Genomic DNA, 21,765 nt, shown 5'->3' on the forward strand with positions numbered 1-21,765 from the left:
AGTAAGAGAAAATAAAACCTTCAGTTTTCTACTGTTTATAGGTAGAAATGACTGCACCATTGAGCTTCAGGGTATCCACTTAGGAAAGTTGCCTCATATCAACAAAGCGGGACATTTTGCAGTGCGTACTACTCACTGCAACGGGTTGTTCTGTTACTTTCAGTGAATTTGCCAGAGAAACATGGTGAAATTTACCTTTGGTATATTAGATACTATTTCATAGGTCACTCCACAGGCATAATATATATTTTTCAAGGATATCCTCCTTTTCAGGCTCTGGGTAAAACTCTAGAAACAAAGTAATTTCCAGTTACTGCTTTGCTACTGACTACTTACAACACCTTTAAGACTAAAAAAGCTTGCAGTGCAAACATTTATTTTACCACATAAGCACATGCTTTTTGGTATTCACAGTCCTTAAAAATACTCCTCGCAGCCCTGCGCTCAGTACAAAATGCTGCAAAGTTCAAATAGTAACAGTTTACTCCTGTTTTTCACTGAAGCTGAGAAACTGTAGACGTAGGGAGGCTCTAATATGCTTATGCTAACATTTCTCATTTTGTCAGCCATGTGTTAAAAAGGCAGAAAATTCCTTTTGCTATAGCAAAGCTCAGCTCTGATTTCTAGTCGCAGCTGGGGCAGCAACCACAGCTTTCACTGTTATAGTCACAGACTTGGTATGCTTCATTATCAGACTGGTTAGCCTTTACATCATGAACTGTAAACTTAACTTTCACCTCAGAAGGCGTTTTAGACAAATGAAGCTAACAAGGGAAAATATCTCAAATACAAAAAGGCAAGGAATTCAGATATTAGTAAGTTATTTAGTAGCACAACAGCTGTTTGGGGTCCCAACCCTACCTCCCCTTCCCACTGCACAATCTGAAGCAACTCTGAAATAAGCTCTTGGTCTCAGTTGTCTGGGAAACAGAAAGCAATGCAATTTTAGGGAGTATCTCATTGTCTACAGCACTTATTTTGCTGTTGTAAAAGTAGTACCTGCTATACTCTGAACCAGATGAGGTTGAAAAATGAACAGTTCAAGGGGCTATAGTAGACAAGCACAGCAACCTGTTTTTCATTTGTTTTTCAGGAGATACGCAAAACAAAGCAAGCAGCTAGGAAAACATTCATCAAATCGGAGATATAAAACAAAATTAGTAATAAAATATGAACTTATTACCTGCTTGTTATAAATATTGGCTGCAATCCTTTTCCGTAAGACCAGTTCCATTGCAGCAGGATGGCTGAGCTGCACAGTAGTCTTCACTATTAGGTAAATCCTCTCATTCTGGGGAGTTACTCTATTCAGATGCACTGAATCATGGACAGAAGAGTCCCAGGCAGCAGTGGCTGAAACCTGCACAGAGAAATCACATGGAAGAAGGGAAATCAAAGCCTCAATTACTTTGACAAATAATTTGGAATGATTTAACATGGCGCAAGACAATTATTCTGTGAAAGAACAGTAAATATCATTGAGCAAAATTAAGCAAAATGACCCATGTATAATAAGGAATGTATCAGACGAGCCATAAAAACAGGTGTTAAGATAACACAGAACATGATGCAGCACACAATCCTTGCCCCAAAAGAAAGTTTACAACCAGAGGAAGGCAGAGGGGAAAGCAGAAGCAAAATTGAAGGAAGAAAAAGAAATCGTATCACATCTGTATTGAAAGTATATTGAATTCAATGACAAAGCTTCCACTTGTTAGACCAAGATACAATTTTCTATACAGTTTCCATCCTGCAGAACGTCTTTTCCCTTCCCTGTCTCCTTCTGAATCTCAGCATGCCATTTATTCTGCAAATGATCTTTTAAGTACTGGCCTGAGAAGGCACTGAAAGTGCTAGAAATGCAAACTGACTGATCACAGATATATTCTGGAACTTCTTATTTCCAACAATTCCCAATTTACTAGGCTTAAAAAGGAATCATGTACTAGAAAAGAAAAAGCTTTGCCTTGTGAGGACAAGAAAGGAAGCAGTTTCTTTTGAAAAATCAAACAGCCCTTGAGAGAAAGGATGAAGGGAAAAGGAAAGAAGAAATTGGATTTACCTCATCATCACTGTGTTTTATGATCGGCAGATAAAAGAATGGACTCCCATGCTCCTTTGGTAGTATTGAATTAACTCCTGATGCATGGGGACCTATAAGCTGTTCATTAGCACTGAGGTCATCAGCTAACGAAGCAAACGTGCAAAAGAAGGAAACAGTTTTACACCAAAGAATATTAATATAGAGAGGCAAAGTTGTAATAGTTTCATAATACATTTTGCCCTGATTAATCTTACCATGCATTGTTTGAAAAATAATTCAAGCATGTAAAATGGGAAGTAAAACTAGGCTACGATTCCTTCTGAACATGTCCTCACATGACTAAACAGAATTCCAATCTATTTTTAGGTGTTCATGAAAGGAACTTACCCAGCCAGAAAGTTCCTGATTTACCCGAACAACTCATCTCTTATTTAAATCAGTTCTAATGTAACCAGATTGAGAACAACAGTACCAACAACATCAGGTTTTAAATAATACCAAAAAAATAAATAAATTGTGCAATGATCCATAAATGTGTTCTATTGGTCTCCTGTCTGCTAAACTCTGTTTACAATGAAATACAAAAACATTTCTTGTGAGCACTGATGAAGGAGTTTTTCAAAAGCAGTGTTCAAAGAAGATATTAGTGTGTTGCCTGTATAAACATGTCTAGGAGCACAATGAAGTGCTGAATGTGACAGGGCTTGTGGATCCTTCTCCACTTTATGCCTAAGAGTTGATACTTACGACTTACTCCCTACACAGTCCTTAAATATGGAGCTAACTCCAACCTCTTATTGCTTTAGCAGCACATCAGTGTTCTAAGAACAAAAATCAATAGTTTTCACATTTAGATACTCCAACTCACTCTTCATTAAAACATCTGTTTAAACCTCTACTGATAACTCAGATCCATAACATCTGGGAGATTTCCCAGTGTTCTTACAACATGTGGATGTGTACATCAAAATGCACACAAAATGCTTCTTTGTCTTCTTCCATTTAAACTAAGCTTGCTCTTTCACACAGCTTTTCCTCGAATAAACAATCCTTGTATGTTCCCTGATTTGCACCTTAATTTTAAAATAATTGTGCTTAATTATTCCCACAGGTGTAACCAGAAGAAAGAACATCCTACAATCTATACCACTGACAGAATTCTCTTGCATCTTCTTAGATAAAATTAAGATTCACTATTCCATCTATCAATTTATTGTTAGAAACTAAATTTTCTTATCTTCCTAAGTTTCTTAATCTGTCATTGCAACATACCATTCAAATCAAGGAAGAGGACGGGTATATGTGTTTCCATTCCTGCAGGTGGAATCCTGAAACAAAACAAACTGCTGTCAACGAGGAAGTCAAATACATAGCAAAACTAATTTGGTCAAATGGATCTCTGTGCAAGATTGATAGTGACTGTAATCAGTGACTAAAGCTCTCAACATTTTGATGGCTAATCTAAACGTCTGTGTTGCACAACGTTTTGCCTATCTTCATATGTAACTAAATACAATGCTTTACCAAAACTTAATTCACACACTTCAGTGCATTTCAATTGTTACAATGACAGTTCTAAACATCCCACTCTTATAAAATTAACTGCATGCAGTCATCTTACACATAAAGGTTAGCAACCTTTGAAACAAACGAATAGGTAACTATTGACATGACATAGTCTTTATAACGATACATACATTTCTAGCTACATGACCACAGTATGCTTCAGGTGAATAAGGGGGAAAAAAGTCTTAATTTTGAGAGGAAAAAATACTGCTACATTATTCACCCAGCGAATAAGATATTTAGGTATTATCAAGGACATCAGCATACACTTCATTAGACTTGTTATTTCTTGTCCATTCTTGTCCAAATTTAACCTGATGCATTCTTAATTTTTCAAAGTTAGTTCCAATGATCCTAATTGTAATTTGTGGTGATGTAGGAAAATGTAGAAACCTATAAAACATCCTGAGACTTCTACCTTCTAAGCCTGCAATGTTCCTACAGAAAAAGCTAACCACTCTGATGTTTTTATTTTCCTGAACATACCAATTTGCAGGTGCTCCGGGGATTCCACTGCCTGGTGCTGGAACAAACACCGCATTCCTTTCTTCCGTCAGCCCTATCCACTGTTCTACCAGCCGAGCTTCTCGTTCTATATCATCCTCAGATTTTTCTACAGAGGAAGAGGTTAACATTATATGTAAGACACTTCTATTGTTGCTGATGAAATAGGGAGTAAAGTACTTATGAGTTCTTAAGCTTCAAACCTTGTTTATTGCTGATCTTTTGAATCTGCTCATCTAAGTATTCTCTACGTTTTATCAGTGCATCAGACCATCTTTCTCGTACACAGTTTAAGTCTTCTTCCTAACATGGAAGAAAAAAGGAAGTTATTACACTCTGTGGTTAAGATCAAACAGCAATGAATTTTGTTGCACCAGAATTTATATTGAACAGCTTGCATGATGCAGAAAACTTTTTCCCCCAAACAACATGCAGGCTAATTAAGTACCTCATCACCCATGAATGGAAGCATATTTGCTTTCAAATCTCAAATTCCAAAAGGAGGAAAATATGACAGCCTCAGTTATTGAGCAGGATTATACACCATAGACTAATTATTCACAGAAATGTTGATTAAACTTTGCAATAGTGCATGGAATTGGAAAAACAGGTATAATGAGTTGATTGTAAGTTTTCCTGAAGATTAGACAGGTCAGTATACCCTCAAATCTGCATGAAATTTCATTGCTAGTAGTTGCTATCAGTGCAATTAAAAGGTTTCTCATGCAAACAAAACCCATCATGCAATCATGCTTTGTGGTTTCACAGAAAATCTGGTTCATTCTTCTCTGTGATTTGTCAGGAAGCACATAAACAGCCCGCAAGAAGTTAGTACCTAACTGGTTGTTTTGAGCTCTGCTGCAAATTCTAACACATTATCTTATGGGACATCAGCATTCTCACCAAACTAATTTTACCTCTGTAAAGCTGCCTACTAAAAATAAGATTTCTGTGTAAAATCTCTACAGTGTTTTACGTTTTTAGGCATTTCTTCTTCTGGCCTTTGCCGTCTTTTAAACAATTCTTCAGTCAAGTTTCCTCAACTTTGACTTATCACAAAAGAGGTTCAAGGTTTCTAAGCTTGAAAATAGAAAATTTGCTCCACTGAACTTCTGTTCTCCCCATACCCTCGTCTTCTACTTGCTCTCCCACTATCATTTCAGAAAACTGTGTAACTCAAGAGGTTAAGATGCTTTCTTTATAAAATAAAATTTAAAAAGCCATTTGCTGTGTAATTTGGTTGAGAAAAAAATCTTTAGCTGCAGGGCTTCCCCCCCCAAGATACTCAATAGAAACTATTTTCATTTTAAATTCAAGTTTCTTTAGCTTTTATTCATGTAGCAATTTGTGTAGCCCATTAGGAGAGCTGACTGCTGAATAGTAGAGAAAAGAGCACACTGCAAGAGTATAAAGTCAGTAGGTAAACTGAAATAGCAGTGCTTTATAGCCCAAGTAGCCTCCTCTTAAATGCATAGCATATATTTCAAAGCTGCTTTTGCTTGCACCACTATGCTTGTCCATTTGAAAGCTGTTGGCTATTAGCATTAGCTGTGCCCCATGCCACAGGATTGACAGCAACAGCATCAATACCTGGTAACTATCCATATCACCACCATCATCCTCCTCCTTCTGGTAGGAGAAAATAAATTTTGTAAAAAAACAAAAGAACATGCATTTTTCAACAGAAAAATCACAGAAATACCCCCAAACCACGAGTGCAAACATTTCTTCATACAAACAAACCTGTAAAATGTTACAATTGCAACATTCAAGTAACCAAAGTCTACTAACAGAGAGGATCAGATCTTTTCTTCATTACAGACTATAGCATCTCAGCCATGATTTTAGAAGTTATATTCAGCAAAAAAACAAATAATTTACAGAATGCAGCACCAGAAAAAGGACTGAGCAAGCATACAGACAAACTTTACATTTACAGTTTCGTCTGTACTTAAGGTTAGAATTACTTGTGGTTCTGAATGACTGAAAGCACCATGCTTCCCTGGCTGGCCTGTTCCATTTGTTCTTAGCTTTTGCTATTGAAAGAATGCTTCATTTTCCATATGAATCTGTCTAGCAGCAGCAAGAAGCCATCTATCCTTCTCATGACCTGCTGCATTCAGTAACAGCTTAAAAAGATAAATGTTATATCACTATAAGACATTATCCCTACTTATTTTCATTTTACTCTTCAACTTGCACCATTCGTACATGAGAGAGAAAATGTCCAAATCATTAATCTGGTATTAATTTCACTGCTGTAAAATTAGAAATGTCTAGCATATGCCTATGGTCTTGCATATAATCCAGATATCACAATTAGCTCTTTATCAGTTACACACTACATTACAAGCAAGCTGAAAAAGAAGCAGCTTTAGCGTCCTATACTCACATTAGCCTCAAACACTTCTATAACAGCAAGATAACGTGTCATGTACCAGCGTGTGAACTAAGGTCCTTTTTGGAACTTTTGGGCAGGGTCTAGTATAGCCAAGTAGAAAGAGAAATTAAATCAATGCATGAAAAAGTAACTGTCTTACCTGATAGCTGTCCAAGCCCCTTTGCAATTTGGTTGATCTGGCAGTCACACCACCTATAGAGACTGAGAGAATTGCTTCTACCATGAGAGGCAACGTTCCTGAATGTTGTACGGGTTTCACTGTCACCTGAACTCTGCGAGAATGACCCTGAACAGGAAGGTAATTGATAGAGAAAGACAGAGAGAGAGAGAAACAGAAGGAATCTAAGATTAAAATTAAGAATCAATTTAAGAATGAATAGGGCAACAAGGAAAAAGACATACCTGCCTAAGCTGGAAAATCCCCCCTGTGTTTACATCCTTTGCCTGATGGAGTTCAACTGCAGTATATTCTCCCATCTCATTCAATTCTTGTATGGAAATCCACATTTCTATTCTTCGAGTGACTTCATTCCACCTAAAAAGACATACCCACAAAAGCTAACGGTTGCCTCATCAAAATACACTAAGAGCACCACAGGTAATAGAAAGCCTCTGGAAAGCTGACAAAAGCATCCATGAGTAATTTATACCTGTCTCTCAGTGTCCTAGTTTTAGCATGAAGAGAATCAACCTCCCAAACAGAAGTGCCATTGCCTGTACATCTGTGACCCCACACCTCAATAGCAAGAGCTCCTTCTGAGATGAACTCCAAAAACTCCTCTGTGACATTCACCACATAGTCCTAAAAATCAGAAAAAAATACCAACAAAAACACATTACAACAAATGAAATAAAATAATTGCAAGTCCTCAATTGGTTTGCAAAGACTCACCAAACAATTTCGATCATAAAGCTTGATTTCGGTCACCGGAAAACAAATCATTTCAGCAACTCATACTTTGCATATTGAGTATCGTGCTTTGAAAATTTATATAAAAGCCCCATCTCAGCTCCAATACGATTTTTAAAATTACTGAGCTTACCAACCAAGCGTATAAAATATCCCTATATAAACTCCAATTTTCTCTGTACACAATGAAGATGACAACTGAACTTGTAAGATCATTTTCCATTTTACTGCATTACAAAGATATGACAAAGTAAAATATTATAGCACTCAAAGTATTTTCAAAAGTCAGTTATATGACTTGATTCCATCCTTCCACCCCCCAGGGTAAACAATGCTTAAATTCTACACAGCTTAAATCAAATATACCATCCTTCTGATAATATTGTTCCATGCTAAAAATAATTACCCTACAATGAGAGAAGGTCACTGTAAAATGAGCATCTTTGCTCTGAGGTGAAGGCACATCTGGATCTACAATTGGTGCTGCTACTGTTGACTCGCATTGATCCCAAAAAGTGTATTGACAAAAGACAAAGTTGGAGAGATTAGGTGGCAGTCCGGTTGCTTCTTTTATTTTCACCTGAGTAGACAACATGGATATACTCATAAATATTATTTCTTCAATTATAAGCTGCTTAAAAACAAACTATTTAAACAAAAAATATCAACAACCAAGATTTTTTGAAAGGTTATCTCCGACTGATGACGCTACTCAGGAAATCTGTATTTTGCATATACACAAATGCAGATGCAAGGAGAATAATTACATGCATCTAACTAGTCCAACCATGTATGTGCTTCCTTTGAGGAAGACAATGCTCTTGAGGGAAGAACTTCTTCGTAAAAGAAATGAAATCCAGACACCAGACACTGATACTACATTAGATAACCAAATCATAGCAAGCTGTTCTATGGAAAAACTATTTCCCCTTCTGTGTCTGCCATGAAAGACAGTCCTTGTAATGTCAGCATTTATTATATAGATCTACATATACTAGAAACAAATGCTGATCAGCTCAGTTACTAGCAACCATGGCCAATGAGACTGCCATGAACTGGAACCAAGAGAAGTCTTTCTCTTTTGAGAAAATTCTGCTTTATCTTTGTAAAATCTAATGCAAAACATTGTTTACATAGTTTTGTACTTAAGATTGGCTACACAGTTACAAAGGTCTGAAACTGTTAAATTCATCATGTGCTCTCACTTACCCTACAGGAGAGCTTTTTTGCTCTGTGAATAATTTCGCCATTGTTATCCATGACTTCCAGACTCCCACTCTCACTGGAGTTCTCAGATGAATCATCTCCTTCTACCACACGTTCTGGGACAGACCCAGTGACTCGCATTACTTCAACATGCAACCGTCCTGCAACCTAATACAAGAAAAATACTAAGAATCTATACACAAATGAGTCAAAGGCAAAGATGGTAGATATCTTACTCTAGGAGGTATACAGAGACTGCTAACTAGCACTGAATGTTATAACTGAACAGCTCAGAAGTATCACATGAAAAGTAGCAATGCCAAAAAAAGAAGAGAAAGGAATATAAAGAAGCTGTCTGTATGCAGAACTATCAAGCTTTTTTAAAAAACAAACATCGTTATCCACATAGATATGAAATGCACAGGTAGGAATCAGAACACTATTTCGCATTACCTCCCCCTGCTGGCTGATGATAGGCACAGCATATTGCAGCTTAACATCATAGAAAAGGCACTCCAAAAACACGTTTGCCACACCAATTAGGTTGTGATTCTCTTGTGCTTCATAAAAAGGATCACCTCTTTTGCCAATGAGCTTCCTTATCTGGTTTAAAGAGCACAAAAGTTATTTCAAAAACTTTAAGCATGGCAGTCAAAATCGAATTACCAAGCAATACAAGATCATGGCACAAAAATTAAGTCATTACCACATGTTTCTGTTCTTTCCTGTTACACAAACAGAAAGGGAAATCTAAAATGAAATCTTGGAGATGAGACATACAATCCTTTCTTTGCTACAGTAAGTATAAAGTTCACTTTACTTTTTAAACGAAAGCACAAATAATCCTGTAGACCAAGAGCTGTTCTAGCTGCAGGGAGCCACTATTAGGGCAAAAGGTAAGCTCAAAGATTACTCCCACTTAAGCCTACAACTGTTAAGATTACTCAAGAGGCAAGATCACACGGGCAGCAGTTTCTATGCAAGTACCTCATAACAGCCAACAAAGAACTTATGCAGATTCCTGGCATGATATGCACACATCAGTGAACATTAGCTCCTTCCCTTCTCCTCCTCTTTCATCTCCATTTTACTTACATGCTTCTATGTAGCATATACAGCACATGCATTATGCATGACATATGGCATGGAAAGAATAATCCTGTCTCAGGAAAGCATATTGATAAATTGACAGAACGTGCTATCAGTTCCTATTAAAGTAAGCAAAATCATTTTTGCCTTTAATGGGCACCAATAAAATGCTCAGCACCCTCTGTATTACAACTTCAGAGATTCCCATTGTTCTGTCTAAGGCAGGGAACAAAAACACAACAGCTATTCAAGTGTATTTGGGAATGATTCTTGTTACAAGTAATTCATGTGCTCCACATTGGCCATATGACAGTAAGATACACACTTCTGATATAAACCAACAAGCTTTCAACAAGTCCTACACACTCATTTCTAAACAGGATCTGCTACTTAATTCTTGGGAAACACCACTTGGTTTTCATAGAGATACTGATGTGGACTACATAATTTTAATTGATTTCTTCACTGTTTTAAGGCTGGATGATATACAACCAAAATCACAGGATATTTACCATTTTAAGACAAAGTTCTACACCACTGATGTGTTCTGCACTTAAAATGTATCTAAACAGCATGGGCACTCTAGTCATCCTAGCTATTTTTGATACTGACCAATGTTTAATCACTATTTCCAGTGCAGCTTGCCATTTCCATTCAGAGTTAATGCCTATCTGCATGACATTCGTATAGTGGAAGGTAAACATAAGCCTTAACTGCTGTCATGAGTCACTAGCCCAGCACAACCATATCTGAGAATGTAAGTGAGGATAAGATGTACCTATGTTTTACTTTGCATAGGCATTTGGTTTACAGTTGTTTCTTTTTTCACCACAGTACCACACTCTTTCTTATACAAAGTCACTGAACTTCATCTGCACAACACACTGAGAGAAGTTAGAAGAAAAACCGTGATCCTTTTCAAAAATAAATATTTCATACCTCAGGAATTTTCTCCTTCCACTCTTGATAGAGATCTCTCATGTCAATCAGTTTGTTCTCCAGTTTCTCAATAGTCCACACTTGAGTAGCCTTTCCTTTTCTTCTCACTTGAATAGCAGGCTCACTCACTATTGCTCCTCTCTAAGCCAGAAAGAAAAAAATAACTGTAGGAACAGTGTATGCATGTGAGTAGTTTAACCTTTCACTCAAACTGTACTCCTAAAAAGGGATAAAATTGACAACATACAGCTCCCTCTGCATTCCAGCCACACCATCTCTGTCCTCTAACACAGCATATCCTTACATATCTCTGAAGGTTCAGACCTCTTTTTTCTTCTTAAGCAACTTCTATTCACACAGTATCACCAACAACTCTCAGTCAAATAACTTAGGATGAGTAAATGATTTTAATTGCTACCATGTTTACAATAACACTACAACATGAAAGCACTTCAGAAAAAGTTACAGGGATCTTAAACAAAGCTGGTCATTTTTGCAAACAACTAAAATGCAGCACTTCACTTGGGTTTTACAGCAACAGAACACAAATGCCTGGTCACAAACTGCATTCATATGCCTTTATCACACACTTGAAAGAACAGTAAGAGCCATACTTAATACTGTGATGCCATTTCTAGGTTAACCACTTTCAATATTTTAAAATCAGGTAGGATCCATGTTTTGTCTACGCATACTCTAACAAAAATAAAATGTTATCGCCTTAAGTTGATGATGAAGGATAAACAGGAATAAAACTATTTCGTTTTCCATCTCTATCACTATGCCATTACCTTTTTGTTGGCACTGAGGTTTTCAGCGGGGATTTGAAGCGTTACTTGATAATCTGTCAGCTTACTCATTTCTTCTGCTAAGAAGTTTGCTTCTCTCACCAGTGTATTTGCTTTCACTATCTGCTCTCGAAGTTTAGCCAGGCTCTGTCGAAACAATTCATCCCTGCGGTGCAGTAGGGAACATGAAAAATACACAGAAACCTATTTCTATTATTGGAAAGCTGCAAATAGAGATGCTAACAAAGAATGTTCTGAAGCAAGTGTAAGGAGAAATGCCATACTGCACTATGTCAGCAAATTCAAAACTGTTGGACAGTTTTATGAAGGAAGAACAGTATTCACATATTACACAAATATATTATTGTTGACATAAGTCTAGCAAAGCAATACCCAAATAAAAAGGGCACAGTACTATGACAGCTGTTACAGTGATAATTTGTTAAGGGCCCTAAGGGTATTCTTTCAAGAAATAAAATAACTGCAGTTGTCTTTGCCTTTAATCTGTAGTCAGGTTCCACAGAAACTACCAGTCCCAACGTGTAATACTTCATCTTAATAAAAACTGTTCTTCCTCATATCGTGACATTGGAATCTGAAATCACTGCAGGCCAAAGCTTTACATTACAGCCAGGGCTTTGCAGTTCTACCGACTCTTGGATCATCCTGCATATATGGAAGCATTCTCAAATGTATATATTAAAAAAATCACCTTCAGTAGTATTTACCAAGAGTACCTTTTAACTAAATCAGTGAATGAGCACAGGTTAAAGCTTCTGCACTCTGTACACACAAGTTTCTGGACAAATTCCAGACAGGTTTGTAGGGCCTGTCTGAGCAAATCACTTCTAACATACAACCCAGCAAACCTGCTGTGACTCACACCATACCTCCACCTGCAATGCATTCATACCTGGGAGTCTTATCTTTAACTTGCTTTTTCAAAGTATCACAACTACCCTTTGAGTAAATAGAAAGACCCTCTTCCTGCCTCCCTTGTAATCCCAATAGAACCTATTGCATACTACCACCTTCTACAAAAAAATCATGATCAAACTTCAGACACACTGTATTCAGTTTACATGACTCTTCCCTGATACCATATCAAGGTGACAAATTACTAACAGAATTAGCACATAGGTCTGAATTTTTTAGAGCCTACAACATGCTAAAACAAGCTCCTTTGTCTCTCTAATCTACCTGGCCTGAGCTTGCAACAGTGGTGGATTTTGCTACAACTTAAATAGTTGCTACTGTCAGTAGATTTGAAGTCCACTTTCTCCATATCTACTCCTAGTGTTACATGGAAAATTCCACTCCTGCTTCTGTTTTTCTATGAAGATTAAGTGAGCAACTCTGGCCTGCTGGAGTGATACATCCCACAGACTGCTCTAATTCTGGATTCACCGAGAAAATGAAGACAGAGTGAAGAATTACTCATTAAGTAGTACTTCATGCTGAGTGCGCATCACACCTGCAACCACTGCAAGACAGCTATCCCATTTGAGAAGCAGAAGAGTGCTTTGATCAGTAAGCATTTTAGGATTCATAGGATTCAGCTACAGCCAATCCCTTCCTTCACCCAGGAACCTGCCTCTGGTTGCTTTTTGGGGTTGCTCCTACACCATCCTTAGATTTGCTAGATCCCTCAGAAAGAGATGGTTTAAGACTATAAGGAGGATTCACAAGCAGTAATGATAGTTCAAGCAGCTATTATGGGTAGTTCTTATTTTCTTATGCGTATGGCAGTTCTGTTTTTCTGCTGCTATGGCATCATTCTTCCAGAAACTTAGCTAAAAATTAAGTTTCAAATGGCTTGTCTTAATTTTTACTACACAATAAAAACATGACAAACTTTGTCAGCATGTCAGCCACAGCAAATAATCCACTGAACACGAAATACTCAAACACTTGTTTAAGCCAAGCACTAGCAAAACACCTTCAAATCTCACACTTGTGAATTGTCACTGCAACATCTTGGATTCCCAGTGCCAGATACAGAACGCTGACTCCAAACAAACTAAAGCTCTGCTCCAGTACACCACCACCATACACCGCAACAGATAAATTTGTTCAAAGTCACAATGGATTTACTCTACACCAAGGGGTTTTAGCTCTGGATCAGGTATCATCTGTCCTCCCACAGTCAGCATAAAGCTAGAATAAACTCTGCGTAATGTATTCTAGCTGATCTGACAGACACAACCATGTGCCCACATCTGATGCTTATCAAATTCCTTCCGCTGGCTGATCCAGTAGAGTTCAGCTCTATTAACAACAGAACGACAGCCAGAACTGCACGAACCAAACCTTACGCAACCCAGACACTCAGTCTTTCACATGTTCTTTGCATTGAGTCTTCCCATGTTTTCTGCATTTCTTGCCCTCTGGCCAGTTGGCTGGTGAATATCCTCTACAAGGCTTTGTTACCATGCTTTTACAGAGGAAATCCATGGAGTCCAGAGCCAAAACACCTGCTCAAAGCACAGCTTCCTCCCCTCCCCCCTAAAATCTTATAACAAATACTGAGAAGAGAAGCCTGGCAGAATTCTTAGTCTTGACACCACTCCAGATATACATTTTTATGTCATTTTGTGGTTCCAGTGTTTGGTTAATTTTTAGACTATCAGTTACAGTTTTATCTTTCTGACTCACAGAAAAGAATGTTTGGTTTTTTTATGCTGCTTCCTCCTTTCTGTTGCACCTCTTAAAGATACTCCTTCCTTTGCAAATGAAGTGGGTTACCAGTTATATCTTGATGGCATTGCTGTGCCCGATATTAAACAGCAATGATTCGCACCAGAGTGTTCTTTATTTCACACTCCTCTGCAACACTAAAACAGCCTGCGAATCACAACTGTGACTCTGCAATACTTTACATTCAGTTCACAATAAAACAATTCTGTTTTTAGCTCTTACAGGGGCAAATAATTATTTTAATTGAAGTTGAAACAGAGCAATGCTTCTCCCTAGGCTTGCCATGGAAAACATTTTAGGCATCGTGGCTGAGTGTGTGAACAGATTGCTTTTATTTTTTCCAGGCCAAACTTGGCAGAAATTACAAAACAAAAGCGCACATAGTAACTAAACTAAGATCTGTTCTATTTTTAACATCTGAAAGCTGCAACACAACGTTGGCTTCTGTTATTTAGACAATTCTTGTACATTTATTTATTTACGGTGAAAGGCAAAGCAAAAAATAACTGAAATAGGAAAGCACACTCAAACTCTCCACATACAGAAAAAACACCGAGTGAACAATAAAGTTGGGTTTTTTTCTCCTAAAAAAAAAAGAAGATAGATGCTTACAAGCAACCTGTTATTACACCTAGTCATCCTTGTACTTGCTTGTACATTGAAAACCAGTCAGACAAAAAATTCACCTTGGTTGCTGACCCTAGAACTCCATGGAGCTGACATTCTTCTCTCCCCAGAGCTTCCTTCTTTGCTTAGATGCACATACATGCTGCTTAAACTCAGCTCACAGCTTCCTGATCTGCTTCTTAAACACCTCTTGCAAACCACATAGTGATTTTTCACCAGAGCTTTGTTCAGGTGCCATGCTAATCCTTTGCAAAGAGCTTTCGGTATTCTTTACCTAATTGCAAGCCTTTTCTTCCTTAACAGCTCTAATATACTCTATTTGGCTGTCCTGCAGTTCTCAAACTGGCAGTCTTCTTCTAAAGCTGGACTTACTTTAGAAACAAACATGTACAAAACTTGAAGATTCACGTTAATTTATTTTTTGTAGTTTCAGACTGCAAAATACTGTGTTTTCATTGGATACTCTCAAACACACAAATAATCCTTAGTGGACAACTTAGCATGAGATGACAGATTTGTTCATATGCTATCCTTTCCTTTCTTCTAACTTAAATACTAAAACCAAACATTTCAGAAGCACATGTTAAGTAATAAAACAATTCAGAAGTACTGTAATGCTGATCAATATAAGCTAAATTCTTACTTAATATCACATCAAGTCAAACAGAGGAAGATGTTGCACATGCGCTAGGGATTAGAATCTAGCCCTAATTAAGGCCCTAATGCTTTGATGGAGGCCAAACTTAACTCTACAAAAAAATACTGTTTCTGACAGACAGTTCAAGTCCTATCTTTTACTTAGAGCCCTTCCTTTGTAGTTATTATCAGTTCCCTTATTTTAGGCATTTTTTAGACATGAAACAGCATTCCTCCCGCATTCTCACCTCTCTTCTGTCCACAGATTTACTTTCTGCTGTGCAGTCTGAGCAGTGTAGGAGAGTCTGTCGCTCCCATGCTGATGCTGCCTTTCTGGAGAGAGCTGCTGCCGCAGCTGCTCTAACTCGCGTTCATACATCAGCCGCTGCTCTTCGAGAGCACTCCGCTTCTCTTCCAAGTACTGTTTCTCCAAGATCTGTACCACATTTTGTACTGGGTCTGAGCGAAAATAATAATAACAATAATAATAAAGGGAAAACGTCACTTTCTTCATTTATATGGTAACAGTAATCAAGATAGCTCAGACTCTTTGCAAACACTGAATGTTTGTTGCCCCCAAAAACAAAACCCAAAATAATAAACACCAAATTACATAAGTAAATTCAAGCAAGAAAAATGTCGTGCAAAGAAGCTACAACAGCAGCTAACATCCTCCTCTATTGTCTATGTCAGTATTGGGGATTTATAGCATGTTCCAGAATCTCAGTAGGAAAAAAAGAATACATGGAAAAATGAACAAACCAGTCAGAAGAAAACAAGGAAACATAGCAAAATACAAGGGATGATGATGTTAACCAGAGAAGGAAATTATTTCAGGAAGTAAAAAGCAATTTACTTTCTCTGTTTTGGCAGAGAATGAGACACTGAATTGCTGCAGATGAAAACTGAGACAAACAGCTAACTGCTCATGCACCACACTGCACCCGTGCACTTCACAACATTGAAGCAGACAATGTTCTGGAAGAGATTACATAGTACATTTCACCTCAGTATTGGCCAGAGCAAATACCCATTTAGATATTCCGACTTGAAACAACTGCTTGTGTCAATTAACTATGGTTAAAACTTAATTACATCCAAATTAAACAAGAATTACTTGGTATGGTACCAGTTTTAGGTCCAATGGCAAGCTGTATGTTTGAATGAGCATTCAACAGAATAAGCTCCTTCTATATACTACCAGTATATGTATATACACATCTTCTTCATGCATATATATCTGAAGTCTTAAATACAGCCAAAATCTGGTTTGCAAAAGGATCAGTTTAAATTAATATATTCTAGTGACAGCACATCATAAAACAACTGCTCATCATTCATACTAGAAAGGTAAGGAAGAGGAGGAGGTTCCATAGTTGGAGTGGTAGAATATTAAATAGAGAAAGTAACACCTCAGCTCTAAGACATGCCAAGATTTTCAAACAAACAAACAGACAGACTCTTCAGTTTTAAAATAATTCTTTGAGGTGTCTCTTCCATTTTGAAGATATATTAAAAGAAAATTTTGTTGTGACTTTTAAGGATATCAGTCTGTCAAAAAGGAAGGGGAAAAATAAACCTACATTTAATTACACTGCCCTGTTTCAGAACTCAAGGTCTACTCAAGGTCTCTGAGAGAATCATTTCACGAAACAAATCCTTTCTACTTTAAATGCCAGAAAAGCAAACAAGATCTCAAACAACAAAGGTTCTGTTGTTACAGTGGGTTTTTATTCACCACCCAGCAAACTTTTTGAAATATTCAGATTTACGTAAAGCACATCTTTACTTTTGGCAGAAAACCACTATGATTATAGATTGTTACAGTAGCCCACATCTTGTCAATGAAAAAAAGCCACTGGCTTCACAAAAAGGCATCTTAAAGAGGCCACTGTGGTGGAACTTTAAGTAATGAAGTTAAAAAACTGTCAATATAAATAGCATCCAAACAGCAAAACAGTGATCCAGATGTGCCTTAAAATAAACAGAATTAGCAATTTTTAGTACATGACATTCTCAGAAGTATGTTTAGCTATTTTTGGCTTTTAAAACAGCCAACGCAGCAAAAAAAACTGACTGAAATGAATTCTAACATTCTAAACTACAAACCAAGTTACTCACGTTGATCTGCATCCTCCTCCTAACTCATCCAGATAACACCAGAGTCATTCTCATGTGCATAGATTCTTGTATAATCCTTAACACAGTTTTAATGGTAAGAATAGCTGAGAAACCAGGTATTAAGCAGCAGACAGAGAAGAGGGATGGAAGAAATTAAGGTCTATTGTGTTTGGAAACACAGGAAATGAATCTAAGGCTTAGTCATTAAGACTCTTCCTAAATTGCTCCAAGACCAGCTCCAGTGTCAGGGAACAGTTCTTTCATAACAGTGATTTTTTCAGCTCCCGACATTTACAGAATCACAGCTATATCAAGATCACATTATACCAGGGAAAACACTTGCAACAAGCTAGTCCAACATTTCTAATTTAAGCTAAATTCAGTACATATAGTGGGGAGGGACCATGATTGTATTGCAATGCAAAATGTAAATTTACACCTTAGAAAAGTCTCCAATTTATTTCTTGAAAAAGATTCTCATAGAAAAAGCAAAGTCTTTTAGTGAAAAACTAAAAAGTGGCACGAATTATAACACATACAGTTGTAAGATGAAAAAATAAACTTTTTTTCACAGTTCAGAATAACAGCGAACAATGTTTAAGCCAGATTTAAACACTATAATTCACTATTTTGGATTCCCCACACAAAGTCAAATTAGTGAAGATTCTACCTGGTGCTTGCCAAATGCGCAGTAAATTCCATACAGTGTGAGAAGCATTATGTCACACCTCTTCACTTATTTACGTGTCAAAAATAGTTCAGTGGTTCCACCAAGACCATTCATATGCAGTTACATTTGTGCAAGCTGTTAGAGTATTACTGTTTTATAGAAGGAGTGTACTTTTACACAAAGGATGTACTAATGGTGTTTGATTACCTTGCTATATTTCTACTTAATTCACATCAGGAATCTGTTAATCTGATAATAACAATGCTGAATGAAATATTAAAGATTTCGTGTTAGTGCAGCTTTCTAAGCAGGCTAGGAAGAGGTTCTGACATGTACTGCCTTGCTGAACTGCGTCAAAATCCCCACCCTGAGCTGTACTTTTTTGCTTGCTTAAATGAGAAAGTGTGTAACCTAATCTCATTGTTTACTTAACCACTGCACCCTATACAGGAATAAATCCTTATCAGATCAGCATCTCAAAGTTGTGGTACAATGCTGATCTGACAGAATCCCATGAAAAAGGTGAATGTGTTGAAGCAGGGAGGGAAGAATCAGGATGTTTTCCTTACAGCTCTGTTCAAAGTTTCACGTTTTCCTCATTATCCTCAGAGTTTCTCAGGAGCCAGATGTAATATGTGACACTGCTATATCTGCTATAAAATCTAATGATTATGCTCAGCAGAAACCAGGCTATTTACTTATAGGGAGTTACTCTTCTCAAATAAATGAAAGGAAAAAAAAACCCAACCACAAAGCAAAAGAAGATAAACTCTTGCTCCAGGCTATATCAACTTCTGATGTGAAAGAAGAAAAGCAAACCCGTAAGTATCATATCATATATATGAAATATAAAACCAAACCAAACAAAGCTTTCTCTGTCCCAGTCTCTTTTTTTCCAAAGAACATAAGTGATAGAATTAACAGGTGTCAATTATTTCATTATTTCTTCTATTTTCCCCATATTTGTTTTCCCACTATAAATAAAAAGTATTGAAACAAATTGCTGTACTATCTACTCAACAAATTTGAAGCCAGTCCTAAAACTAATTCAGATCTGCTACCAAGAAGAATCAAACTGGTAAAATGCTATCTTAGCTTGGAATGAGAAGATCAGCCAATAATGCTCACAGCTGCTTGCTTTGTCAGGGTTTTATTAACAGTTATTACTTACTTAGTTAAGAACACATACATGGGAGTGGGCAGGAGAGACAAGAAGTGGTATAAAGGGGTTACGATGGCTCCGAAATTGTGTGATGTATGACTGCAAACAGCAGCTCTACTAGAAAAGTAAAGTCTGCACTTTAGGAAAGACATGGAAAACAACCCAGCTAAGACTAAGACAAGCTTGAAACAAAGTCAAAACAAACTTAATGAACTGAAATGATGTCTGAAGTACTGTTAAGAATGATTTCCATCAGCAAGACAATAACACGTGGAAATCAAAATATGCAACCCTCCACTCAAAGAGCACTAATTTATTGTTGACTACTGCAGTTTATTCAGACTCTCAGTTAGTGACAAGCAGATCAAGCATCAATTAATACTTTCAAATTTCTCCAGCAATATCATGCATGAGCCAATCAAGTTCAAAACCTTTATCCCAGTTTTGGCACAGATACGGGATGGTTTGAGACCTTAAAACAGGCAACAGAGTCTTCAGAAGGGATGACAACACTGAAGACCACCAGGATGGTAGATTCATCTGAAATTCGTCTCCTGATATGAGTGAACCATAAGGAGAATAACTGCGTTATCAAACAATAATTTCATTTCACCTTTAACGGTCTGTACCTGCAACTCACTTGCACACACACACAAAAAATCCATTCAAATCACAATCAGACCATAAAAATGTGCAAATGATTTCTAAATAATTATGCATATGAAGCAATCATACTGTAGTTAAAAGCAGAAAATAAGGAAGCTGAAGAGGAGACCAAGAAAAATCAGTATTGTATTTCAACAAGTAAACCACAGCAGAGAATAGAAATACTATGAAGATACAAAGAAAGGAGAACAGAAAAAAAAATAGTGAAACACCATCTACTACACTGTCTTGGTCAGAGGAAAAAAAAAAGGCATTTGCTACCAAACTCTTGTGCAGTTAGAAAACCTGTACAAAGCACTCCGCATTTCACTAAGTTTTTCATCATTTCTTCATTCCCAAATCATAACACATGAATTGCCTTCCGGAAACCAATAAAATATCATGTTATTTTATACATACTGTATATTATATACGCCATATATCATACCATTATTTTATATACCATATTTTGCCTAGAATAATTGTCCAGAAAAGGCATCACAATAGGTTTCAACAAAGTCCAATTAAAAACAACTTCACAGTGATCAAGAAGCTAAAAATTATGCTAGCTAATCTTTTCTACTACAGCCTTGCCTCATTAAGGTTTCCACGTCTTTTTAGTATAGTTATAGTGGTGCTGGTAATATTCAATGCAAAAAGGAAGAATGAAGCAGACGTATCTGATGTGCATTTCTGCCTGCAATAACCTGCAAAACTCAAAGTCAGAAGGACGTAGGATGAGGATTTTACTTGCATAATTATATCTCAGCAGCACTATAAAAATTAGCAGACATGTAGGTGAAGCTGTATGTCTGGGCAGAAGCAAACTAGTAATTGTCTCAGCAAAATTTCTTCTTACCTCCTAGACCATTTGTTCAGTACTTACATTTTCATGTAAGTGTATATACACATACATATAATTTATATATATTTATATCAAGGCTTTAACACAGGCAACAAAATCTTTATAAAGGATGACAAAACCAAAGATCTCCAGAATGGTATGTGTATATATGGGTGTACATATATATATGTTTACATGGAAATATCCACTCGGTTGTAAGTGCATTCACATGTGTGTATGTATATATATGTAGATTATATACAACATGTGTATGCACTTACAACTGAGTGGCTATTTACACTTGATATTTCTGTAAAACACCTCTTGCTGGATATGCCCCAGGGCCACTGGAGTAACTATCATTTGTTTTTATCTAGAATTTAAGTTAAATTCTGAATTTATTAAATGATTTCCACACACACACAAAAAAAAATCTTTGGATTTTTTAACTGCCAGTTCTCTTACCGTTACTATTCAGTGTCTTCATAATAACTTCCATTTGAGCAAACTCATAGTTGTAGTCTGGTTCTGAAGAAGCTTCACTGGCTGCATCCAGATCATGCTCTCCTAACAAAGCTTCTTTCTCAAAGTCTTTCAGCCAATCTCGTCGCTTCCTCTTTGGCAAATTGATTCTGTGTGAAAACAAAAATTCAGTTTCTAAAAGGTTTATGAAGAACAGTGCAGGGAAAAAAGGACTGAACATAAGAAAGCTGGTAAGTAAATATAAACTATTACCTAAAAAAGTGGTTGTTTCCCCATAATATTCTATCTCCATGCCATAACTGAGTGACAGAACATACCAGTGTACCATTAACACAGGATCTGAAAAAAGAAAATACAACTTCAGAAAAATCCTTAAACTGAATTGTTAAGAAGTATTGTTTCTCTCACGTATAGACAGTGATTTATATTACAC

The 21,765-nt window shown here is 36.9% G+C and overlaps 1 protein-coding gene across 2 annotated transcripts in view; it reads right to left on the bottom strand.

Moving 5' to 3' along the window:
• Positions 1–21,765, bottom strand: part of KIF13A (kinesin family member 13A) — a 102,148-nt gene that overhangs the window by 14,088 nt on the left and 66,295 nt on the right. For both annotated transcript variants that reach the window (XM_015854742.2, XM_015854741.2), the window contains exons 15-32: positions 21,585–21,671; positions 21,315–21,481; positions 15,656–15,866; positions 11,451–11,613; positions 10,660–10,800; positions 9,085–9,234; positions 8,635–8,799; positions 7,832–8,005; positions 7,166–7,317; positions 6,918–7,050; positions 6,655–6,801; positions 5,705–5,743; positions 4,318–4,417; positions 4,097–4,223; positions 3,317–3,372; positions 2,063–2,187; positions 1,184–1,360; positions 196–288 (exon numbers count right to left, since the gene is read on the bottom strand). In XM_015854742.2, coding sequence (XP_015710228.1) covers positions 196–288; positions 1,184–1,360; positions 2,063–2,187; positions 3,317–3,372; positions 4,097–4,223; positions 4,318–4,417; positions 5,705–5,743; positions 6,655–6,801; positions 6,918–7,050; positions 7,166–7,317; positions 7,832–8,005; positions 8,635–8,799; positions 9,085–9,234; positions 10,660–10,800; positions 11,451–11,613; positions 15,656–15,866; positions 21,315–21,481; positions 21,585–21,671 — 2,407 coding nt within the window. The remainder of the gene's footprint in view (positions 1–195; positions 289–1,183; positions 1,361–2,062; positions 2,188–3,316; positions 3,373–4,096; positions 4,224–4,317; positions 4,418–5,704; positions 5,744–6,654; positions 6,802–6,917; positions 7,051–7,165; positions 7,318–7,831; positions 8,006–8,634; positions 8,800–9,084; positions 9,235–10,659; positions 10,801–11,450; positions 11,614–15,655; positions 15,867–21,314; positions 21,482–21,584; positions 21,672–21,765) is intronic.

This window comes from Coturnix japonica, chromosome 2, assembly GCF_001577835.2.
Source record: "Coturnix japonica isolate 7356 chromosome 2, Coturnix japonica 2.1, whole genome shotgun sequence".
NCBI classification, from domain to species: domain Eukaryota; kingdom Metazoa; phylum Chordata; class Aves; order Galliformes; family Phasianidae; genus Coturnix; species Coturnix japonica.